At 48.1% G+C, this 24322-nt stretch overlaps 1 protein-coding gene across 1 annotated transcript; it reads left to right on the top strand.

The window, feature by feature from the left end:
• LOC119808848 (palmitoyltransferase ZDHHC11-like) lies at positions 1-24322 on the top strand. The gene is made up of 10 exons (XM_038321324.2): positions 1-78; positions 1060-1350; positions 9520-9698; positions 10473-10574; positions 12766-12890; positions 13511-13666; positions 17607-17719; positions 20152-20192; positions 23582-23674; positions 24203-24322. The coding sequence occupies exons 1-9, from the start codon at positions 1-3 to the stop codon at positions 23670-23672; spliced, it is 1176 nt and encodes a 391-aa protein (XP_038177252.2). The 3' UTR covers positions 23673-23674; positions 24203-24322.

The following is a 24322-nucleotide window of genomic DNA, read 5'->3' as shown; positions in this document are numbered from 1 at the left end:
ATGCAGAAAGCTCTGGAAATGTTGGCAAGAGCTGTGTCAGTAACTATGGCGGAGTCCACACTGAAATCTACAATGAAGGTGGGTTGTATAGAAGCAAGAGACCTGAGCCAAAATAGTCACAGATGCTAGAAACTCCCAGTTCCGATTCTTGGATCTGAAATCACAGCTCACCAGTGCCTACAGCTCACAGCTCACTAAGGCTGCAGACACCCTTATCCCTCAGATTTCGAGAGGATCAATTACACTCTTATGAAAGCAGTGAATGAAGGGACTCCAGCGCAGAGAGAGGGTGGAGCGTGGCTCTGAGGGAGGCAAGCGGGAGTGTTGGCAAGTGTGTGTCATAGGCAGAATACGGACCAATGCCCACAGCGGAGACAGTATGGGCATGCCAGGTAGAAAGAGGAGTCCAGAGGTCCTAAGAACTGAGTGATGCGTATGTTTGATGTGGGGAGTAGTGTCCTGTATGTTCTACGTGTGGTGTGTAGCTTTGTGTGGTACGTATGGTACAAGAATGTTCTCACACTGCAACAATAAAGTTGAACTTTGGGGCTGTTAGGAAGATGAGGCCTCACCTTGCTGGCTCACCACCAGGGCCCTTTCCTGTGAAATCAGTCTATTGTGCTTTCCCCCTTGTCCCAGGCCCCTCCCTAGGGATGTCCTTCATAGAAGGCCCCTTCTAGGAGGGAGCACACTGAGAGGTAAGGTTCTAGGGGAATGGATGGACTTGGGTTCTTCAATAGGATGGCCCCAGTGTTGTTCTCTATGTATTTTCTGGTATTTGTCACTTGAACATTCAGGACAGAATTGTGTCAAGGAGAGAGGTGATGCTCTATCAGGTCTGGCCCAACCAGGGGGTCTCTTCATGGACAGCTGTTCCCACAGAGGTGGGATGGACTTATCCCACTATTTTGTGTGCCCACTATTTTGGGGACTACAAACCTACCTGCCAGGACAAGGATCTCCTGCCAAGCCTAGTCAGCTATACCAACCTGCCATATAGATATCAGCCTTTGGCCCAGGTCCTGGTGACCTCCCTGACAGTGACAAGTGGTATTGCAGGCCACTCATTCTATGCCCAGGGACAGACTGCTCTGTGCCCTTTCTATCTCTCAGATAAACATCTGTGGTGTGAGCCGGAACCGGGTCCTCCCAGAAGCCCAGGCCAACAATGTGAAGAAGATCGTACCACGCCCTTTATCCAGGGTGAATGGCTGGTCACCGCCCCTCCACTCCTTCCAGGCAATATCCTGGACCACCTCTCTGGTCATGTTCGTTGCTGCCTTTGGGATCTTCATCCCCTTTCTGCCGAGGAGCTGGAAATATGCTGCCTATGTTGTATCCTTTGTGCTAGTGGGGCGGGGCACTGGGCTGCCTATCTCTTGGAGGTGGAGGGACTTCTGAATGCCTTCAAGAGAACTGGCCCTGAACCCCATCATGCCTATGTAATGGGCTCTGTCTCTGTCTAGACCACTTGTTTCTATGGCTCTGAAGTCAGTCCTGTGACTCCACGTTGCCCACTAGAAGGGGCTCTTGTTACTGTGAACGCAGAATATGCTAGGTACAAGGTAGCAGTGGAGGTCCTGGCAGTGGTGACTCGGGTCATATTATCTTTCTTACAGCGCACAGAGAAGCCCCTCTCTGATGACTCACAGAGTAGCTAGATCCGTAATAAAAGACTTCAGAAGCATATGCTTGACTGTCTCCAACCCTCATCCTGCCAATGTGCTTGTATATCCCTACAAAGACTAGCCCTAAGGCATGGAAAGGCCTTTAGAGATGGTTCCATGGGGCAGTGGGGAAACTTATGTCAATGTACTCTTTTTTTTTTTGTTTGTTTGTTTTTTCGAGACAGGGTTTCCCTGTAGTTTCTAGAGTCTGTCCTGGATCTAGCTCTTGTAGACCAGGCTGGCCTCGAACTCAGAGATTCGCCTGTCTCTGCCTCCCAAGTGCTGGGATTAAAGGCGTGCGCCACCACCACCCGGCTCAATGTACTCTTAGTGTATATCAGAATATATGGTGTATATCAGGGTGGGCACCTGGAAGCTAGCATCACACTTAGCCTCTGATCAGAGAAATCAGGTCCTGAGGCATGGGTCCACATTAGAGCCAGTGCCAAGCCGCTGCAAAGTGGACCCGTGCCCAGAAAATTACATCCACAAGCCATAGATGATCCCTGGATGACAGTCTTAGTGTGAACATAATCTGGCTATGGGTTCTATGGCGCACATTGCTTTGGCTGGAGTTGGGAGGACCAGGCATATGTGAGTAGTGGTTAGGAAGGAGGCAGTGCAGTGCACAAGACTGAGTGATGGTTGCTAGGGCCAGGGCTGGTGCTGTGACCTCTTGGGGGCTGCTTTACTGAGACTGGGCACGGTAGTATCTTACGGTCACCCACTTCAGCAGTCAGGGATGGTCAGGTTTCCATTTTCCACATGCATGGTCAAGAGATCATCTTTTAAAATCTCAGATTTAATAAACTATCACCTTAAGTGCTGTGGTTTATATCAGAGCCTAGTTTTTATGCTCATAACCACTGCGCCGTCACCTTCCTAGAAAAGCACACAGCAAACTCGATCACTCATTTCCTAATCTCCCTATGGCCAGCACCCTATTTTCTTTATTACTTTAGTGAGTGCTGGGGATTGAGCCCAAAACACTCACTGTACCATAGTTTGTGGTTGCAGCACCCTGAAACTTCCCACAGTACGGCACCTCTCGACCTTTGGTTGAAGAATCTGGGGCAGAATATCTCCCAGTGTAGCTGTGGCTGCTTCTTTTCTTCTCAGGGGTATTTGTGGGAAGGCTCTTGATAATGAGTTCAATGATGTAACTGGCAAAGAGTTATTCAGGTTTTTTCTTTCATTGCATGTTCGTTTTAGTAAGTTATAGTCATGAAATTTGAGCATTCCTTCTAAAATGGCAAATTTCTTGAATAAAGTTATTCACAATATTTCCTACGTTTTTCATTTCATCTCTGAAGGATGCAAATTATTTTGGGTAGGATTTTCTGTGTAGACAAGTCTGGCCATGAACTTGTGATCCTCCAGACTCAGCCCCTCAAGTGTTAGAGTTAGATGTGTACCCCACTACTACATCTGGCTTCAGGACATATAGTAGCATGTCTTCTTTGACTTCCTTTCCTTTCTTTTCCTTTCCTTTCCTTTCCTTTCCTTTCCTTTCCTTTCCTTTCCTTTCCTTTCCTTTCCTTTCCTTTCCTTCCTTCCTTTCTCCCTTCCTTCCTCCCTTCCTTTCTCCCTTCCTTCCTTCCTTCCTTCCTTCCTTCCTTCCTTCCTTCCTTCCTCCTTCCCTCTCTCCCTCTCTTCTGTTCTTCATTTCTTTTTTAAGATTTATTTATTAATTATATATACAGCATTCTGCTTGCATGTGTCCCTGCGGGCCAGAAGAGGGCACCAGATCTTATTACAGATGGTTGTGAGCCATCGTGTGGTTGTTGGGAATCTAACTCAGAACCTCTGGAGGAACAGTCAGTGCTGTTAACCTCTGAGCCATCTCTCCACCCCCTTCCTTCATTTCTATCCTTCCTTCCTTTTTCCCTCCCTCCCTCCCTTTCTTCTTTCTTCATTCATTTCTTACCCTCCCACTCTTTTTTTCACCTGAAATTGGTTTCTCGTGCAGCGCAGGCTCACTGTGTGCTCTCACACTCCCTGACCCAGCCTCTCAAATGCTGGGCTTGCAGGTGTGCACCACTACCTGACTTTCTTATAGAGAATCACCTTTACAATTTATTACTTTTCCCTACTCTTGGCCTCTTTCTCTGTTTAATTTTTTAGCTTTATTTTTATTATTCCTTCTTTCAACTAACTTCAAGATTACTGTGATAGTCTTTTTCTATCATCTTTAAGTGGAAATGTAGGTCACTGGCTGCCTCACCAAAGTCTTTGAGTTCAATCTCTGGGTCATGTAAATGCCTTATGCTACTATGCTTTCCCTGAAAAGTTGGACCCTGTGTCAATTTGACACAGTCATTTCGGGAGAGGGAAGCTTAATTGAGAGAATGCCTCTATAGTACTGGCCCCTAGGTAGGCCTGTGGGTCATTTTCTTGATTGACAATTGATGTGGGAGAGCCCAGCTTACTGTGGGCAATGTCTTCCCTGGACCAGGTGGTCATGGATGGTTTAAAACAGCAAGCTGAGCAAGGTGTAGAAAGACAGTAAGCAGCATTCTTTCACGGTTTCTGCTTCAGTTCCTTCTTCCAGGTTTCTGTCCTGCTCGAGTTCCTGCCCTGACTTCCTTCAGTGACGGACTATTACCTGGAAGTGTACAATGAAATAAACCATTTCTTCCCCAAGCTGCTTTTGGTCATGATGTTTTTATCACAGTAATAGAAATCATAACTAAGACAGGCCCCATTTCCTGTTCTCCTGGAGCAGGTCAAGGTTAGTTGACCATGCAGTCTTGTTAGTGTTTGGAGACTTATTTTTAGGGAGAAACTAAAGATGATATTGGCAGGTTCACTGTGAGTATACACACATCCTGGCAGCTTGCACCCCTGGGAACACATATCCTGGAACACACATTGTGGGCATACATACTTGGATACTTACAGAACACACATTACAGGCATATGTGCATCCTGGGCTCATGTGTTTATGTATGCGTACACACACACACACACACACACACACACACACACACACACACACACCGCAGGTGTAAACATCCTGCGTACATATATCTCAGGCACACATGCTTCCTGGGACTCTCTCCACTCTGTACACATATGCCAGACACATACACGCACATCCCAGATACACATACCCTGGGCATATGTACATCCCGAACACACTTGCATCCTCAGCAGAACCCCACCCCCAGCAATGCACCCCGAATATGCACACATCCCAGGCACATCCACCCCAGACTGTGAATTCTGCACACATTCCTACTCGGTCCATCTTGGGGGAGATATGATGAGGATGGCCTGTAGGTATCAACTATGGTAGAGTGAATAGCTTCCGATCCCTGTCTGCTAAAGCCCAGGCTCTATCCGGGCACCAGGATAGAATGGGCATTTGAGCCATGCAAGACTAAATCATGCAGAAGTTCAAGTGCCTTTGAGGGAGGGGACAGGAAGGGGCAGGTGCCCGAGTCATGCTCTTCAAACACATAGCACTCCACCAGCCATGTCCCCTTCTTCTTACCAGGGTGACAAGTGCCAGCTCTCAGTGATGACCTACCTCATTATACCTAGTATGTATCCCCTGCTCTACCTTCCTTGGTCTTCCATAATCTCCAGACCTTTTGTTGGCCTGCTGAGCCTCCATTTTGTCCTGAAACCCAGACCCTCTGTCTTCCAGTAGCATCTGTCTTGGGTAGTCCCCTCTTACCAAGAGCCCTCTAATGCCCCAGGTCTGAAGAGTTGAAAAGCAATGCCAGTTGTTCCTGTGTGCCTGCCCTTCAGTGTAGCCTGTGAGCCTCCTGGGCCCCTGACCGTATGAGGGATAAGAGATGATACTGAAGTCATCAGACCCATAACTCAATCCCCTGCTTCTGTCCATGCAGCACCAGGCAGGGCATCCTTACGATACGTGAAAAACAGGCAACAATTCAGCAATTTCTAATTTTCTAAATGTTCTTTATAAGAGAGTCTAAAACCCAGAATCTAGACAGCTCTGAGTCTCAAACATGAGGATGCAGTCTCTTTGTCTCTTTAGTGGAGCTTGGCAGCTGCCGGTCTGAACTTGGCTCAGCATGTCTGAGATATCAGGTGACCTGTGGCTTCTCAGGTTGACAGGTGTTGGCACAACACACTGTCATTAGGGTGGAGTACCCGTGGGGGCACAGCAACAGACAGTGCTGAATCTCCAGATCAGCCACTGAACTTGCCTGCCTATGCCCTAGAAAGGAGGGTTTCCCTTCCTACCCTCCACCTTAACCTTCTATCTTGCTTCCTCTGTCTTGTATCTTGTATCCATCGGTTCTGTGGGATAATGTGTGTGAGATCTATGACTGTCTTAACAGAGCTCCTCAAGGTGTCTTAGGCAGGAGATGTTTTCCTCTTAGTTTTGGGGATAGCAGTCTGAAATGAAAGTAACACAGGGTGGTGGTGTCCTGAAAGACCGGGAGAGTACGGTGTCACCTGGCCATCCAGTCCGTTGTGTTTCCCATGAAATGGTGTGTGTGTGTGTGTGTGTGTGTGTGTGTGTGGTATGCTTGCCCCATAGCATGTGTGTGGAGTTCAGAGGACAAATTTCAGGAATCAGTCCTCTCCTCCTACCACGGGATCCAGGCTCACACAGAAATCTCTTTCAGCTACTGAGCCACAGTGCCAGCCTACAGTCCCCATTTTTATAAGGTCTGAGGTCACAGTGGATCAGATTGTCCCCATCGCCCTCATTTACGGATTGGTGATGCCTATTTTGCAAGCGAGGCCGGCCAGTTTTGGTGTCAGAACGTGGATATGTTAGGAGGTATGCTCTGCCTCAATCACTGCCTTTCTTCTTATTTGTTTCCCTGTTTGGTCCTGCATCTTGTCAGGTGATTCTGTGTTTACTGCAGTGGGCCTGAGCTGCTCTTGCTATGTGCCTCATTCCTCCTGCATACCCAAATGCTTGGCTTCCATTCCTTCCCTGAGCTACCCACTCAGTAGCTCAGCCCCCAGCCAGTGTCCGGAGAAGTTACAACCCCAGCAGCTTTCTTGATTTTTAGGTCAGGCAATTATTGTTGGAACCCTTTTAGTAACCTGTCCCCAGCCTGGCTACACTGGGGTCACTCTCAAACCAACAGTACTTAGTGCTAGTTTAAAGCCACTAGAGGGCGCCAACATCATTTGGCACCTTCTAGGCACCATGAGGGGCTGGGAAATGAGGGGCTGGGTTAGGGGAAGAACAAGGGTTTTCTGTGGAGGGAACCTGAGGGAACTAGAGTCAGAAAAAAAAGCCTGAATATCCTTCTTGGGATGCAGAAGAGACAGGGCCGGCCATTCTGGAGGCCCATGAGGGGTCCTGTCGCCAGTGGGACTCCCACCTTGCTGACAAGGGAACAGATAAACAGCTTAGACAGTAGGGTTCACTGTGCAGCATCAAAATTTAACCATAGATGTCTCTTTCAGAGTCCTAGGTTGGTTACAAATGTGCACTAAGCGTGGGGGCGTCGAGCAGGGTATCTTAGGCTGCTGTGTAGCTCAACCACAGAATTTGCCCTAGAGGAATCATGAGCCAAGACAGTACCAGAATGTTGGCTTCTCCTAGGCCTCCCCTCTTCCTGCGGAAACAGGACAAGGGAGAGGTCACTAGTGTGAGGAGACTGAGGAGGGTGGTGTCCTGAGCTGGCGCCCTTCCTTTGTTTGTTTACTAAACACAGATTGTTGCTAGGGAATGTTCCAGCCAGCTGTGGTTCTCATAGGCTCCCACATGGAAACTTCCAGAGGGAGTTGGAGGGAGGCCTCCATGGAGTACGTCTCACCCTGCTGCTTTCACATTTGGCCATCCACTGAGACAAGGCTGACGTGAAAGCAGGGGCAGATCCTGAAGATTTTTCTTCTGGGCGCTCTTGGGAATGTCACTTTGGCGTGTGGTAGGGAGTGGCCAGTCAGGTCATTTGAAGCAAAATATAGTATAGTAAGGTCACCAGCACGATTCTTGTGGGTGACAGAAATATCCCTGAATGGTACAAAATTTGCTGGCACAGTGTTAATGGCCAGGCTGTGTGGAGGAAAATGTGATAAAAAAAAGATGCGTTGTAACTTCTTCCATGTCCTAGAGGGACAGGGGACGGTTGTGTCTGAGATCCGAGTTCCCATGGGACCGGAGGCTTTTTATGCCATACTGGTGCTTTTAGGGTGGCCTCCTGGTACTCCACATGAAGGCCAGGTACTGACTGTGTGGCAGGTCCAGGTTCAAGGGAACCCAGCTGTACCCCGAGAACTACTTTGCAACTATAGCGTCCCTATGATCAGCCTGTGTCCCGGGAGCCTTCACCAGTGGGACTTACGTGTGTGATCAGAGTATGGATACTGGTGATTTAGAGACTATGTGAGGGTATCACAAGGCATAGTCGTGGAGGGCTTCTCATTTGTTCTTCAAAAGTCCTCTTGGGCTTCCTACCTGCCCACTGGTTTCCTTTAGTTATGGGTCTACTCTAGTGTTACAGGGAAAGAGCCAACACCCAAGCAGTGTGAGACTTCCTGTGTCCTTGGCCCTCACCCATCACCGTCCCCACTACCCATCATCATGAGGGCAGCACATCAGCCCTCAACTCGGCTTCCAAGGGTGCTCTTGATCATGGTAGTTATCAACAGCTATGAGTGACCCTGTGCCGAGTCTCACTGTCCTATACTATAGTTACAATCTGTTCTACAGTAGACCAGGTGGGGTACCACCAGTGCCCCAACACTATGGGGGCAGGGTGGCCATAGCAAGGGCTTCGGGTATGTGTCTTGCCTCCCTGGCAGGCCATATGTGAGTTCACTGGGGCTCAGATGGACGTTTTCTGTTGTCGCATGTACCGCCTAGCCACCTTTGCCACACGCTCACCCAGCCCTGCACCAGCTTCTGCTCTGTCCTCCTGTCCTCCTGGAATATAGCTTTCTGTCTTTCTCACAGTCACTTCTCTGTGCTCTGAACCTGCTTTTCAGTCCTGTGCCCATACCCAGAACTCTGGGCACTGGACAGCTCATTCTGGAAGATGGATGAGCAAGACAGAAACTGCACCAGGGTTTGGGTCACTCTCTGGGCCTCTCACAGGCCTATCTTACCTCATTGATTTTTTTTTTTTTTGGAACCTTCATTGGAGCTCTCTTAGGTATATGGCTTTATGTCTATGTTGTTTATGCTTACGGCCTTTGTCTTGTCTGGACACAAGGTAGCCTGATGTCTGGCACAAGCTTAGGCTGCGGTACTTGGAACCCTGTTGGCTTCCACTGGAGATACTATAAACGCTGGCTCACCAGGAAGGCAGAACAAGAGAGCAGAGCCCTTTTGTATATTATCCTAGGGACAGGAGGAGGGATGGAGGAGACAAAGACCTTGTCCTCCTGGTCACGTGGGCTCAGATGGACAAAGCCCAAAGGTTCTTGAGAGTCTGGTGTTCCAGAAAGTTCTAACTCAGGCTGAGGTTGGGGAGTACCCTCCAACTGCTGCCTAGCCTTCATGTATCTGGTTAACAAAGCTTTCTCCTGTGTTGTGGCTCACAGTAACTCTACTACCAATGCGATCTACATATCCTACATGGGCTGGTATGGCCTGGTCCTATTTATACCCTAGGCCTCTCCCACCTATGAAATACCCACCAACAGGTGAACCACTTTGAGCCTCTGAAGCTATCATTCCAAGCTTTTCCTTGTACCTGGTCACATAAGGCATTTCAGGGCTTGTGCACACTGTGGCCAGTAGTTGACTGGCTTGGCTGGGTCTCTGAAGTGAGTGTCTCTATAGGATCTGCTCTCGGGTGCTGCAGATAGCAATGACTAGGAGTTCCAGGGCCTTTCCTTAGTCCCTGGGAGACACCTTACATCATGTCAGCCAGGCCCAGGGCTGTGTGTTCCTTGACAGCCCCAGCTGATGGGTGGGTTGTCCTTGTTCCACCTCATCGTGCACTTGGTCGCAACTACCATTGATCCAGCTGACACCAATGTCCGACTCAAAAAGGACTACTCGGAGCCTGTGCCGACCTTCGACCGGTCCAAACACACACACGTGATCCAGAACCAGTACTGCAACCTGTGCGAGGTTACTGTGTGAGTGGAGTCTCTGCTGAGCAGTGGGGCGGGGTCACTTTTAGAAGTCTGGGTGGAGAGTTACTGTTGCCCGTGGCCCCATCGTTGGCCAGCTGATCCTGCTGCTATTGGGCACTGGCCCTTTGTGGCACCCCATGGCGGACACAGCCATGCCCTCACAGTCCCCCTACCCCAGGAGGCCACAGTATATCGCCCTACCCTGTAGACCGAGAGTGCCGCCTTCCGGTTCCCAGTGCTTCTTTCCCATGGGATGAAGAGCTGCAATCTAAGGCCCAGCTATGTTTTTCTCAGGTTCTCTTGTACACAGAGACCCTTCTCTGTGGTGGTAGTGGTGGTGGTGGTTAAGGGGCAAATGTGCCACTTCCTTATGGTTTTCTGATAAACCTCACATTCCCAACTGGGAAGGAGGGAGGGCAGTTTCGGCTGATCCTGGTGGGGTCCAAGGTCTCCAGGACCTGAGGAGGGCAACACACTGACCTGACTGCAGGAAGGCACTGCAGATACTGGGCGAGGTACCAACAGCTTTCAACTGCTAGATTTTCAGGCTCCCATCTAGCAAACAAGCCTACTTACAGGCAAGTCCAGGGTCCACCTTCCAAGAACAATGCCCATGGACACAGGCTCATCTCTCTCCCAAGATGACCTTGTCTTTCCTACAGACTTCCAACCCCCTCTGCCTTCAGATAGAGGACCCACCCTCCATTTTATGGTAGACATTCAGTTCCCGTGGTGCTTTTGGGACCAGCAGGCTGTTTCTCCCGATTTCTCTCCCAGGAGCAAGAAAGCCAAGCATTGCAGTTCCTGCAACAAATGTGTCTCTGGCTTTGACCACCACTGCAAATGGCTGAACAATTGTGTGGGCAGCAGAAACTACCGGTGAGGCACTCTCGGGGTCAAAGATGCAACCTGGGGAGGGATCTGTAGTCTGGGATTCATAGAAATTGGTGGCAGGCGACCAAGAGGAGGGGCCCATCGGGACGGGAACAGCACGGGGAACGGGTGACCTTTAGGTCATGTCTCTGTTTCCAGCTATGGCAGAAGTTAATTAGTGCCCATTTGCTGCTGGTTCTGATATGTGTTGGTGGGGCTGTTCCTGAACATGTGGAACAAGATCACACTCACAAAGCTCACCATGAACAGTGAGTCACAACCTGGCTGAGCCTTCTAAGCTTCCCAATTCAGGCCTATCTACCTTCTCAATGCCATGGCCACTAACCCAAGAGCAATGGCTAGTCTCTTGAGCACAGAGTGAGCATCTAGGCTACCCTAAGGCATTGCCTTGGTCATGAGTACAGAATCCAGAGAGCTGTTGGGCACCAGGTCAGGACAGTACTGGTCAGACCTCCTAATGCTGTGATTCCTTAATACAGTTCCTCGTGTAGTGGTGGCCCCAACCATAAAATTATTTTTGTTGCTACTTTATAACTATGATTCTGTTACTGTTATAAATCATAATGTGAATATTTTTGGAGAGAGAGGTTTGCCAAAGGGGTCTCTACCCACAGGTTGAGAACCACTGGTCTAGACAGTCCATCAGATTTGGAGTCCTGAAGATGAGCAGGATATAATAGCTCCTTACCCCCAACCCCATGCCTTCCTGTGCTCTCACAATACGTTGGGCTGTGAGGGCTCTGCCATCCATCCAGGGAGGTGCCTGGGGCCACAGATGTAAGTTTTGCTCCTTCCTGATTGAGCGCTGAGCTTGAAAAAAATGCAGCCACGGTTACTAGGCATTGCAGTGTGTCCTGTTGATGATGTGTTACCATGGTTCTGGCAGTGACTGGATAAGCCAGGAGACCCTTGACCACAGTCCCTTTGAATGACTCACACTGACTTATGGAGAATCATGAGGTTCTTCAACTAGCCAGGCACTTCTGGGAAGACAAATTGGAACAGGTAAGGGTGTGGCCTGGCCATGAGTTGGGAGAGGACGGAAGAAGGCACACGTGACTGGGCATTGAGAGACAGCCTCTGTGCGGTGAAATTGGGGTCGGGGAAGAGCAGAGGGTGATGGGTACCACTCATCCTCACCAGGTACCCCTGATCCTTAACATCTTCATTTGTGTCTTCTCATTCTCCAGGGCCTAAGAAAGCATGGGGCGCAATGACATTTAAAATAACATTTATTTTTTTTTTATTTTTATTCCATGTATGCAGATGTTTTGCCTGCATGTTATGTCTGGGCTCCTCTTGGCCTCAGAGGCCAAAAGAGGGCATCATATCCCCCTGGAACTGGAGTTACAAACAGTAACCATATAGGTGCTAAGAACTGAACTCTGGTGAGCAGTCAGTACTTTTTTTTTGTTTTTTTTCGAGGCAGGGTTTCTCTGTAGCTTTAGAGCCTGTCCTGGAGCAGTCAGTACTCCTAACTGATACGACCGAACCATATATCTAGCTCTGCAATAGCATTTTGTTATAATTTGGCCCCAGAGTTGAACAGAAGCCCTGAAAGAAAGTCTCATGTCTCACAGCCCTAATAAACAGGAAACCAAATCAGTCTTTCAGAATGGGGTGCAATAAAGGCTGGAGGAGGTCAGTCCAGTGCGTGGGAAGGCAGTGAAGAAAGAGGAGTAGAAAGGGGGAGGGGAGGAGGAGGAGGAGGAGGAGGAGGAGGAGGAGGAGGAAGAGGAGGAGGAGGAGGAGGAGAGAGGCTGTGGTTCATGAATGGCCATGATTAGAGCATGGTTGCTGGAAGAGTTTCTGTCTGCCTAGGTGATAGTCTGCCATCTTAGGGATTAACTTTTCCCATCATACGGCAATGATATTCTTGTCCAGATTGCAGGATGGAAGGACAGGAAGGACACGAGGACTCAGGCAGAAGGCTGTAGGGAGTTGATTATGAGACACAATCAATACAGTCAGAAGCGAGCATCTGCCTAGGGTATGTGAAAGACGTGGCAGAAGGACCATACAAATATAGAAGACACCAGTAGAGTTTGGGCTCTGTGTTTCCTCGAGGTCACCCGCATGAGACCCTGTGTGTTGACCTCATGTGCTTGACAGGGGTTAGTCTGTCCGGACCTCCCACTCGTTCATCTCAGGGCAGGATCCCACTCCTCTCACGCAGGTTCTTCTTCTGCTCTGTGGCCTCAGCGGCAGTTGGCGTGCTCATCGTGATGGTTATCTTGCTGTACATCTTCATCCAGTACTTTGTCAACCCCGACGAGCTTCGCACAGACCCTCTGTATAAAGGTACCCTTCTGATACTCGGGAACTGTTCCTACCTGGTTCCCACGTGCCAAGTGTTAGGCTTCCCAGCCTCACCCTCCACGTTCCTTCACTCTCCAGTGGACCTGAGCTCCTCTGAGACCTAACATCCAAAGATTAGAGTAAGGTATACTTGGACTCCTCTGTCCCTTCAGTCAGTCTTGACACTAGACAGTGGATGCTTTAGCAGGGCTGGGTGGAGAAGGCAGGAGCCTATCTTGTAGGACACAACTACTTGTAGAGAACAGCAGACAGTGGGGCTATTATGTTGACCAACAGACTCTGAGGGGAAGTTCAGAGAGTCTGTGATTAAATAGGTCCAGAAGCACAAGCCCAGGGCACAACTGTCTGAAATAAGAGGAACTGGCTCTACCCTCCAGTGTTGAGGGGCTTCTCTCTAATCATCATCTTGAATTCATAAGGTGGAGATCATAGAGCCAGCCACAGTGGGTGGGACCCTGGGACCCGCAGTAGAGCAGGGGATATACAGGGCGAAAGCACATCCCTTGGCTGGCTGTCCTCACTTGCTCTCTGTCCCTCTGCTTACCTGACCACAGGTGCTGCAGTTTGGGCAGGTGTGAGATGGTGTCTCTCTGTCTTCGTAGAGATCAGCGCTGAGAACATATGGCTGCTGTTCCTCCCACTGTGGCCTGTGCCTGTGAAGACCCCTGTGGTCCTGTCCATCATGGTGGTGGTGTTCCTGCTAGCCATTGCCAGCTTTGTGCTGCTCGGGCACCTGCTCATCTTCCATTTCTACCTGAGTAAGTACCCACTCTAGATTTCCCTTGTATTGAGGTAGACAACGTTTTGGGAAGCAGTTGGAGGCCAGCAGGGCCACTCCTGCAGGGCCGGCTTTCTGCAGCTTGACTTACCCAAACCTCAAGGATGGTGCAGACCCTGCCTGTGCCCAGCAGAGTGCTGACCTCCTCCTAGGGGAAGACCCCACATATGGCCAGAGGTTCTTACCAGTAACATCACCCTGAACCTAAAGAGCACACTTCTTAACCTATGAGTATGTTTATTAGCACATGTTCCTGACTTCAACGTTGTGATTACTTAAAACTTAGCTCCTCCTCTCCTCCCCCTTCTCTCTTCCCTTCTGCCTCCCCCTCCTCTCCTCTTCTGTAAAAACTCTTTAAGACTAGGTTCTCGGACTGCACAGTATATTCCACACATGAAGTTATCAAAGCTAAAGCTTTAGAGCTTAAAACCCACACCAGTCTTTATATGAAGCTTATTTGAGAGGGAAGAAATAGAGGCAGAAGATGAGAGAGCTGGGGGCCAAAGTCCTGGCTAAATCTTGGAACCAGCACTCCTTAGGAAGCATGTGACTCTTCTATGGTTCTATGAATGCCAAGGACATACCACTCCTGACTCCAGCGAAGCATGCCATATCTAGGGCCCCCAAAAGTTCTGGGCGAGTCTTTGAGATTCATTAAGACTCAGGATGTGGGGGCTGGAGAGATGGCTCAGAGGTTAAGAGCACTGGCTGCTCTTCCAGAGGTCCTGAGTTCAATTCCCAGCAACCACATGGTGGATGACAACCATCTGTAATGAGGTCTGATGCCCTCTTCTGGCCTGTAGGCATACATGCAGACAGAACACTATATATACAATAAATAAATATTAAAAAATAGTTTAAAAAAGACTCAGGATGTGGTTTGGTACGTCCTTAGGCTGTTCTAAATGAGCAACAAGGAATGCACCCAGATTGTCTGGCTTCCCGAGTGTATTGGATGAAGGAGTAAGACTGGTGCGGGTTTTAAGTTCTAAAGCTTAAAGCTAACTAGGTGTAAGAGACTGACCACCTTCTAGCTTTTGACCCCAAGATGCTTCAGGTGGAAATGGCTTATTCATAGAACTCAGGCACAACCAGGTTTCTCAGGAAAGGTTGCTATGCTGGTATACCAGTAAGGGGAAGGTGGCAGGGACCAAGAGAATACTGCTCAGCCCTCTTGCTGAGAAGTGATGCCCAAGGACCCTCAGTGAGCTGATTTTCTCTCCCAGAGCACTGACTAGGACTTGGCGTTCATCTCTCCTCTCTAGAAATATAACCAAGGTATGTGATGTCCAAGGTAATCCCATTATCAGCTGTTCTGAAGCCAAAGGCCTGTGAATTGACTGGAAATGTGTGAGGTGTGGCCACAGATTTAGACTTCTGTTCTCGTAGCTGATGATAAGGGTTGACTTTTTTTTTTAACCCACGGTGAGTTGCAGCATGCCTGCACTGTTTCTTATATGATGGCTAGAGGTTCACAGTGCTGTACTTCCTGAAGAATGGTATGCTTCCTTTTGTAACCTTTGAGAAACACAGAATTGGTTCCTAAATCATACTTCAAAAGTGTCCAAGTGTACTGTGTTTGATACAACATCTGTTGTACCACACCTTGGAGAGCAAGTTAGGGGCAGCCAGCCACTGCGAGCTGCTGCCACCACTGTTACTTATGACACCCAGGATGGGCTCAGAGGGCTGAAAGCAGGGCAAGGTAAAAGCAGTGGTGTCCGGAGCTGGAGTTATTCTAAGGATAGGGCTGTTCACTATGAAGGGACTGGAAAGTGTTCCTCTGAGAGGGAAGAACTGGAGTCAGGCTGAACATTTTGAGTCTGGGGACACTGAGACATTAAATATTTCCAGGACGTGTTGGCAATTGTTATATGTTAGTAAGACTGCCACAAACTGTAGCACTCACTCATTACTGTAGGGCCAAGGCAAACACAGCTCGGCTGGGTCCTCTGTTCGGGAAATTCACAGTGCCACCATAGGATTCTTCTTCTGAGCTCCCTGCTCAGGCAGGGACTGGCGGATGTAGCTCCTCTAAATCGCTGACCTGCCACCTTGCTCTGATTCTTCTTGGGAGGACTGCACTGTTTCACAACAGTGACTGGCTTCATGCAAGGAGCAGGACAGCAGAGGACCCTGGCCATGCACAAGGCCATGAGAGCTCAGTCTATAGATCTAACCTACACTCAAGGGCTGGATCTCAAGGTACGAGCCCCCATGTGGACTGCCCTCTACCAGGCACCACTTTGAAGAGATTTGCAAGAGATTCAAGGGCCCAATACCCAGCAAGTGTGGGAAGCTAAAGTGCCTGTAATGGAGGGATAAGGGTGTGTGTGGTCATGCGGGGCCGGGAGGGGAGATAATGTGTTGAACCCAGTAGAGAAAGGGCATACACTGCCAGAGTGAGCTGCCGGTGCCTGGTCACCCTAAAGGATCTACAGCGACATCACTCAGCTTAGGATGTGCTCATCAGGTGGTCTGAGTGGCATTTACATAACCCTTGGAAAGAAGGACGGTTTTAATTAGATGTAGCAAGTGCAGGCCCAGAGGCTTTCTCTGACATATGTGCTAGAAGCTGGCTCGCAACTGGCTGGGCCTAGGGAGATTCATCACTCAACGCAAAGTCAGGTTCTGGAGGACCTCTGGGGTTGGGGCAGCCCACCCCATCTGCTACTTGAGCTACAGAAAGGGTCATCGGGTGGCTCTGTAGCTCCTCAGAAATGCTTGTAAACCATCTGCTCGTGTGTGTTGGTTTTGAAAATTCAGACCCCTCCCTAGAAGCATAGGCCTGGAATAGGCATTTACAGCTCTTTTCTCAAAAACACATCTGGTCTTGAAGTAAATTGCTTCTGCTAGGTATGGTTGTTAAAGTCTCAGCCTGGGCTGGGGTTGCTTGCCATGCCTCAGATTTGTTGGTAGCCCTGTGTTCTCTGAGGGAGAGCATCTAGAGTGGGGTGACTGCACGGGGTGGGGGAAAACAGGCATAGGGTGGCACGGGGTGGGGGGAGCAGGCAAAGGGTGGCACGGGGTGGGGGGAGCAGGCATAGGGTGGCACGGGGTGGGGGGAGCAGGCAAAGGGTGGCACAGGGTGGGGGGAAGCAGGCATAGGGTGGCACGGGGTAGGGGGAAGCAGGCATAGGGTGGCACGGGGTGGGGGGAAGCAGGCATAGGGTGGCACGGGGTGGGGGGAAGCAGGCATAGGGTGGCACGGGCTGGGGGAAGCAGGCATAGGGTGGCACGGGGTGGGGGGAAGCAGGCATAGGGTGGCACGGGCTGGGGGAAGCAGGCATAGGGTGGCACGGGCTGGGGGAAGCAGGCAAAGGGTGGCACGGGGTGGGGGGAAGCAGGCATAGGGTGGCACGGGGTGGGGGGAGCAGGCATAGGGTGGCACGGGGTGGGGGGGAAGCAGGCATAGGGTGGCATGGGGTTGGGGGAAGCAGGCATAGGGTGGCACGGGGTGGGGGGAGCAGGCATAGGGTGGGTAGGCAGCTGACAAGGTCAGCTCAGGGATCCAGTATTCCTACCAGTAGGACTTCAATCGCCCTGAAGATGAAGGGCTTCCAGGACCCTTGGACAGACTAGTCTTTCCTGAGCCTGGCCTCTGGAAGCCATTCCGGGAAGGTCTGGAGTCATCTATCATGAGGCAAAGCAGGGGACCCATGAGAGGTGCCACAGCTCAGCTCCTCTGGGCCACCCTACCTGTGGGCTTAAATAGGGGTTTGCCTTGGGCAACAGGAAACAGTCAGGTCCTGCCAGTCATTAAATGTGCAGATCATAGCTTGTCTGGTCTGACATACCTGGTCCTCCTCCTGGTCTTGGGACACACACTGCAGGGCAGTCACTCCCTGGCAAGGTTGATTGTGTGACATTGTGCATGGCTGCTGGATGACCCTGTCCTTTCCTGCCCCTTCCCTTTGCAGTTGCCAAGAACCTGAGCACATTTGACTACATGATGCAGCCCCGATTCCAGAGGAATTCACATTCAGCAGAAAAGAAAGAGCTACCTCTACGGAAAAAAGGGAACCTTTCCCAGGTATGCTTGTTCTTCTGTGTCATGCTCATGGAAGGGCTGAGGCTAATGTGTGGGTGTACCCTATACAAGGATCCCAGCTTTGTCCTGAGTTTCACTGTTGATGCTGTCCTAAGACTCACTGGAGGTGTGTGGTGTGTGGAGTGTCTGTGTACATATGGTGTTTAGTGTATAATGTATATGTACATGTGTGCTCGTGTAGGGTATCTGTCTCTATGTGGTATGTAATGTATGTAGTGCATGGTCTAAGTGTAGTTTGGTTGTGTCAATTATGATTATGCATGGTATATAATGTGTATATGTTATGTGTGTAATATGTGTATGGTGTGTGATGTTTTTGTGTAGTGTGTTATGTTGCATATAGTACATTATGTGGTATGTCTATGTGTTGTATGTGATGCATCTGTGTGGTATGTGGTATGTCTGTGTTTATGAGTTGTGTTTGTGTGACATGTGATGTGTATAGTATGTGGTATGTCTGTGTGATGTGTGGGGTGTATGGTATGTGAGGTGTTGGTAAATTTGTATGGTGTGTCTATATGGTGTATAGTGTGTGAGGTGTTGGTATGTTTGTGTGATGTGTCTAGTGCCTGGTGTGTGGTGTGACTGTGTGAAGTGTATTGTGTGTTTGTGTGGTATGTCTGTGTGGTGTGTGGTACAGTATCTCTGACTCAGTCACGCTCCAGGTCAGGCTTCATTCTCAGCAGTAGTTACCCAACACAAATCATACTTAATTTGTGTGTGTGTGTCTTCTTCTGATTTTGTTTTTGTTTAGTTTTTAAGAGAGAGAAAGAACATGAAGTTGAGGGGAATCTGGGAGGAGCTGGGGATGAGGAAAATTTTGATCAAAACATATTATATGAAATTCTCAATAAAAAAAGAAGAGGAGGAGGAAGAAGAAAGTAGTTGCGCATAAACTCAGCTCACAGAGGAGGGAGTAATCTATTGGGTGACACCAGGATTAACTAGATATTAAAGCCAGAAAATGTCAGCACAAGAGAAGTTTATAGTGAGCCAAAGATATTCTGTAAATAAAAGCAAAACACATAAAACATTATCAGACCAAAATATATGGTAAAGGAACACTTAGGATTGGCTGTACACTAAGAGTAAGTGATGCATATTCTAGGAATGCATTTGTTTAACACCTGTAAATCAATTATTGTAATAAAATACAATTAGAATAAGGGTCAAGAACTTTTTAATAATATCAGCCCATACAGAAGATACATATGGACTCTGTTAATACCCTATTTCCGGTTTTAAAATAATACCCACAGCCTGAGAATAAAATAAAAACCATGAAGAGCTCGTTAGTCTGTCACTTTGATGGTGAAAAAGTGACCTCCCCCTCCCCCAGCTGGGAACAGACAAGGACGTCCATTCTCACCACCTTGGACATCAGTGCAATGTTGGCTTAAGGCACACAGTGGCCAGCAGGAAACTGTTTATAGACAACATAATCCTTAAAAATGTGTAAACTAGCACCTTAACAGCTTTTCAACAGCCTTATACTGATGAATGGAATAAAGGCCCAGAATTATACCTTTCGTTTCTGATCAGCTTGTGTTGAACAAAGATAGCAAGGTTAACTCGGGAGAAGTGTGGCTTCCCTGGATGGCCCTGAGCTGAATATACCGAAGACTGAAAAGCTTTATGACTTTATGAGTTTTTCTTTATCTCTGCAGAAAATTCAAAGCCAACTATAGGTCTAAGTTTTAGAACCGAATTATAAATTTCTAAAGAAAGCAAAGTCTTTGTGACCCTGAACTCAGCAATTGCTGCCAATACAGCACTGGCATCAATGTCTAGATAAATGACACAGTGGTAATTTATGAAATGTAAAATTTTATTTTTTGAGAATTGTCATTAAGAAGATGAAATGCAAGCCATTGTCAAGGTGTTTCTAAACAACACACATACCAAATGTACTAAAAGCTTTCTAATGAAATGGCCCTAAATCTGATCAAATCCCTTGCAAGGAGAACAGAGATGACAAGGAACCCCGTGGGAAATGGTGGACATCGTTTGATAAGACCATGATGAAAGACCCACACACCCACCAGCTAACCTCCACCAAAATGTCTGACAGTACCAGTGTTAGAGACGAGGCAGAGGGACCAGAGAGCTCTTCCCATGGAAAAGAAGGTGAAATGGGAATATAGACTCACCAGTGGTGAGAACAGTAAACGGTCCCCAGAAAACTGCATAAATATTACCACCTGGCCAGCTGTCAGGCCCTCTCCCACCCAGCCATGGAGAAAAGAAAACATCTGCACATAAAAATAGTTCTAAGGACGAGTGCTGTCTAAGGAAGGGACCTTCCCAGGTGCTGTCGCTCGAAACTGAAGATAGAGTCTAGTTGTGAGCTGCAGGCAGGAAGCCTACCATAAGTAGCTTCTGGTCTCACTTGTACATTTTCATGTGCTCTGCAGGAAAAGAGTAGCAACTTGAACTGGTCTCAGTGCTCACCCAGGTGAGTGTTAGCTTCGTGGTGGTACATTATTTATTATTATTATTATTTATTTTGATTTCATTTTACGTTACATCCACCGTTCTCCCACCCCTCCTCCTGTTCCCCACACCTTCTCCCCAGCCCAAACCCCATCCACTCCTCCCAGTGGGTAAGGGCTCCCATGGGAAGTCAACAAAGTCTGACATATTAAGTTGGGGCAGGACCAAGCGCCTCCCCTTCTGCGTTACGGTTAAACGGCTATAACCTCTTAGCTCAAAGGGCTTTAGGAAATAGTTTATTTGTGATGTGATGTTTGAAACGATGGAATGGCACAGTATAAAGTACAGTTGTTCCCCTTAGCTTACTGACATTCCTAGCTGTTTATGTAGCTGTACACACTAAGAAACCTCCTTAGCAGTTGTACTAATGCATAAAATAAGGCTGCTTCTTCTTTGTGTGTGTGTGCACATGTGTGTGGAGGCCAAAGGTTGACGTCTTCCTTGGCTGCTTTCCGTTTTATTTTTTGAGACCCAGCGTCTCTGTTTCTATCTTTGTCTCCCTACTTCCCCCAGCCCCACCCCTCCAGATGCTTTCTGACTTAGCTAGATTGGCAGGCCGGTGAACTCCAGGAATCTTTCACCTCTGCTCCCCCAGTGCTTGGATGACAGTCATGTGTTGCCACATCCAGCTTTTTACATGGGTGCTAGGAATGAAATTCATACCCTCCTGTTTGCAGGGCAATAGCTTTGCCCGCCGTGCTGTTTCCCCAGCTCTGTTTGTTTATTTTCTACATCCATGTATAGCCATGTGGGCAGATGTGTACCTATCAGTCTCTAACAGTGTTTGGTTTACATTTTAAGATCCTGAGAGTCAGAGCTTGTCATTCAATTCAATCTTGAGTCAAGGATCTATGAGTAAGTATGCTCCCTAGTGACAGTTCTGCCTGAAAGCAAGGCACATGCCACAGAACTGCAAGGCAGAAGTCGACCCTGACACAGAGAGTAGACACACATTTCATAGTGTTCTCTGTTCCCAATGAATTTTTTTGTATAGCCAAGAAAAACTGTAACAGAGGCATGGTTAACACACACTAACTGACTGTTCCACCTCGGTTTTCTGTCGTGCGTTCCTTATCAAGCACAAATGCATGTGTACTTTGAGGAGTTATCATACAAAGTCCTTTTCAGCTTTGTGGATGGTGCATTTTTACTATCTCATTTCTGTCACCTCATTTCTAGGGTCTACTAGTACAAATTAAAGGAAAAACAATTAGACATTCACTGAAGCCTCCTCAGATAGACACACATATGCGTACCCCTATCCAGCCCTCAGTCATGGTCCCCCAGCCGGGACACTGCAGGTTACCATGTCTACTGAGCAGGCTACAAGCAGCTACTCCGGGTCCTCACAGGGCAGCCTTAGATCTGCATCGTGACTTCTTTAGCTGCTTCCCTGCCCCAAAACTCAGGGGACTCTGTCATGAGCACAGGAGGCTGTTCTTCTGAGCAAAAAGCCATGACCTCTCCATGAAAGGTACCAAGAGATGGCAGGGCAGAGGTAGGAGATGATAGCCAACCCTCTGTTAAATTAGACTGAAATCATACATCTCAGTCTTGGAGCCCACTTTTTAAAGTCCACACATACTTTCAACATTGTTAAAAGAACAGCCATGATTTTATGAATACAAAAACTTCATCTTTGGGATATATACATGCCTCATATCTTAAATACTATTTTTACTTTATAGTATTTTTTTTTCCAGCATGATGATGAATTAGCCTTGTATTGGAAAGGTCAGTGTATGTGCATGTGACAGAACACAGGGCATAGTCACAACTCTCAGAACGTAATGGTCAGTATAATACTACCTGTCCTTTAGTGCCACATCCAGCATGGCTCCAGGGACTTGCACCTAACTGGGGTGGTGAGGTAATGAAGAAAAGACAAGGAAAAGACAAGCACAGGCAGGTGCCCAGACAGAAAACTGGCATTAGGTGGTCTGGGCTCTCTTCTGGAGAAACCACGGCACCCCAGAAACTCAGCGTGTTTATTACACAGAGCTGAACAAAAAGGTGGAGTTATTGCATGCAACTAGTTAAGGAGACATAGTTATTACATACAGATAATAAAGGAACAGAGTTTATGATATACAGTTGGATCAAGAGGACAGGTTTCAGTAGGCACAGTCTCTATAAGGGACAGTCTTCAGGCCATAAACATCCAGGAGGGAGAAAGTTATAGTGGGCATATTTGCACCTGGACTCTGAACCTCACCCCAGGGAGAAGACTTTGCTGTTCCTCTATGGGTCTGAGGCTCTGGAGTTGACATGGTTGGCTTGTGTCAACACACACATTCACCCAGGACTTGATACAGTCAGGGCTTTCTCGAGTTCCTATACTTTCAGTTACAGGAACTGTTTCTATGACAACCTAGCCATGGATGTCGATAACAAGCACGCTGTATGCTTTCGCCCATCACAGCCCAAGTTCCAGAGAGCATGGCTACTGTCTTATCCCTGTGTGGCACTGCACCAATCACAAGCACAAGTGCCCATGGGGTACAGGTGTCAATTATAGCTATTGGTTCTTTGAGTATTCTGGCCCCAATTTCACATGGAACTTTACCTAATGGTTGGTAGACCATTCATTTACTGGGACTCTTTCCTCTGGCATCTGTTGTGAAATATTCCATGAAATAGATGGAATAATAGAGTTAGGAAGTAATCAGAAACAGAGACTGAGAGTTCACATAGGAAGAATGTTCTTGTTTGACTTTGAAGGAGTTCCGGTCAGCTGCCTCCTTCCAGGTGGTTTGAATTGGTTTTCCTGTGCTGCAGAAGACATTAGCACAAACTCATTGTCTCCACACACAGCTGGGCTCTCCAGTGTCTCACAGGCAGCATTGCCTCTTATTGGTCAACACTACCCAGAGGGGTTGAGGAAGAGTCTGGCCAAGAGCATTCAGGAAGCTTCTGGAATGCTTCCACCCTCAACACTGTTGGTAGCATGGGTAGCCCTTTCCTTCTCTTATGTTGAGTCTCTGTGTTCTTCTGCTTTCTTATGCTTTAAGGTGATTAATCAGAGCTCCCTGGATACTCCAGATCACCTTTTACTAAGCTTTCTGGATCTGCTACAAGAAACTTCCATGAGTTGGAGATGCTGGGGGTGCATGGTGTGAGCTTTTATCCATTTGCAAAGACTGATGATTACTTGCGAAAATAGAGGTCTGACCCAGGGCCCAAGTCATATGAGGATGCACCTTTCTGTGTCGAACTGAGGGTCCATCACACTAGAATCCAGTTACAGTTTCCCATTGGGTAGTACACATGGCCCTAAAATACTGGTATGAGATTCTTCAGCCTCAATTATGGAGTCTCCCTCACGCTGATGTGCCTGCCTTTCCTCTTCAGGATGGAGCCCCGGAAGTTCCTGCTGTCTACTCTTCCACCGAAGTCAAAAATGGGTTTCATAGCTCCAGCTCCAAAGACTCCTCCACAGTAAAGGTGAATATAGCGTGCTGATTGGGCCTCACGACACAGGCCTGTGTCACCTGCAGGTCCACAGTTTCCCCAACCTGAGGAGAGCGATGCATTGAGCTCCCATTTGACTGATACTGTTTTACAGTTGTGGAATGGTACTCGGAGGGACAGAAATTCTCAGCCATAGGTGTCTGGAGGACAAGAGGAAGTGAGGGTAGAAAGTGCAGTAAAGAAATGAAACTTCTGGAACTGAAGCAGCATTGTACACGTTAGTGAGGCACACTGAAGGCTATGGTTGTAACATACACCTAGAAATGAGATTTACAACCTGGTCTACAAGAGCTAGTTCCAGGACAGGTTCCAAAGCTACAGAGAAACCCTGTCTCAAAAAACCAAAAAAAAATATGATTTACAGTTAAGTGACGATGGTTAAGGGGCCGGTAGGGTTCCCTGGTAATAATGGCACAATTTAGAAGATTTTGGTTTTGATATATAACATTAATACTAAAAACCATGCTTCTAATTTGGAATTTTGGTCTTTTCCTGGGCTAGCGATAAGAATGAGCTTCTCTCAGGATGGCAGTGCCAAGCCGTCAGCCCAAGATCATAAGGAGACACCTCTGCTTTGTGGTACATGATGCTGCTGAGCCGTGACCTTCAGTAGAGTATGTG

This window comes from Arvicola amphibius, chromosome 3, assembly GCF_903992535.2.
Source record: "Arvicola amphibius chromosome 3, mArvAmp1.2, whole genome shotgun sequence".
In the NCBI taxonomy this organism is placed as follows: Eukaryota; Metazoa; Chordata; class Mammalia; order Rodentia; family Cricetidae; genus Arvicola; species Arvicola amphibius.
Note: the sequence above shows the minus strand (reverse complement) of the source record. Positions and strands in the feature narration are given on the sequence as shown.

What these genes read in the sequence shown, in the direction of transcription:
- LOC119808848 (XM_038321324.2), top strand. Translation starts at nt 1, where the DNA reads ATGCAGAAAGCTCTGGAAATGTTGGCAAGAGCTGTGTCAGTAACTATG. An exon ending in AACCTGTGCGAGGTTACTGT is followed by an intron (nt 9,699 to 10,472) that starts GTGAGTGGAGTC and finishes TTTCTCTCCCAG; the next exon opens with GAGCAAGAAAGCCAAGCATT. An exon ending in TGGTCTCAGTGCTCACCCAG is followed by an intron (nt 20,193 to 23,581) that starts GTGAGTGTTAGC and finishes TTTCCTCTTCAG; the next exon opens with GATGGAGCCCCGGAAGTTCC.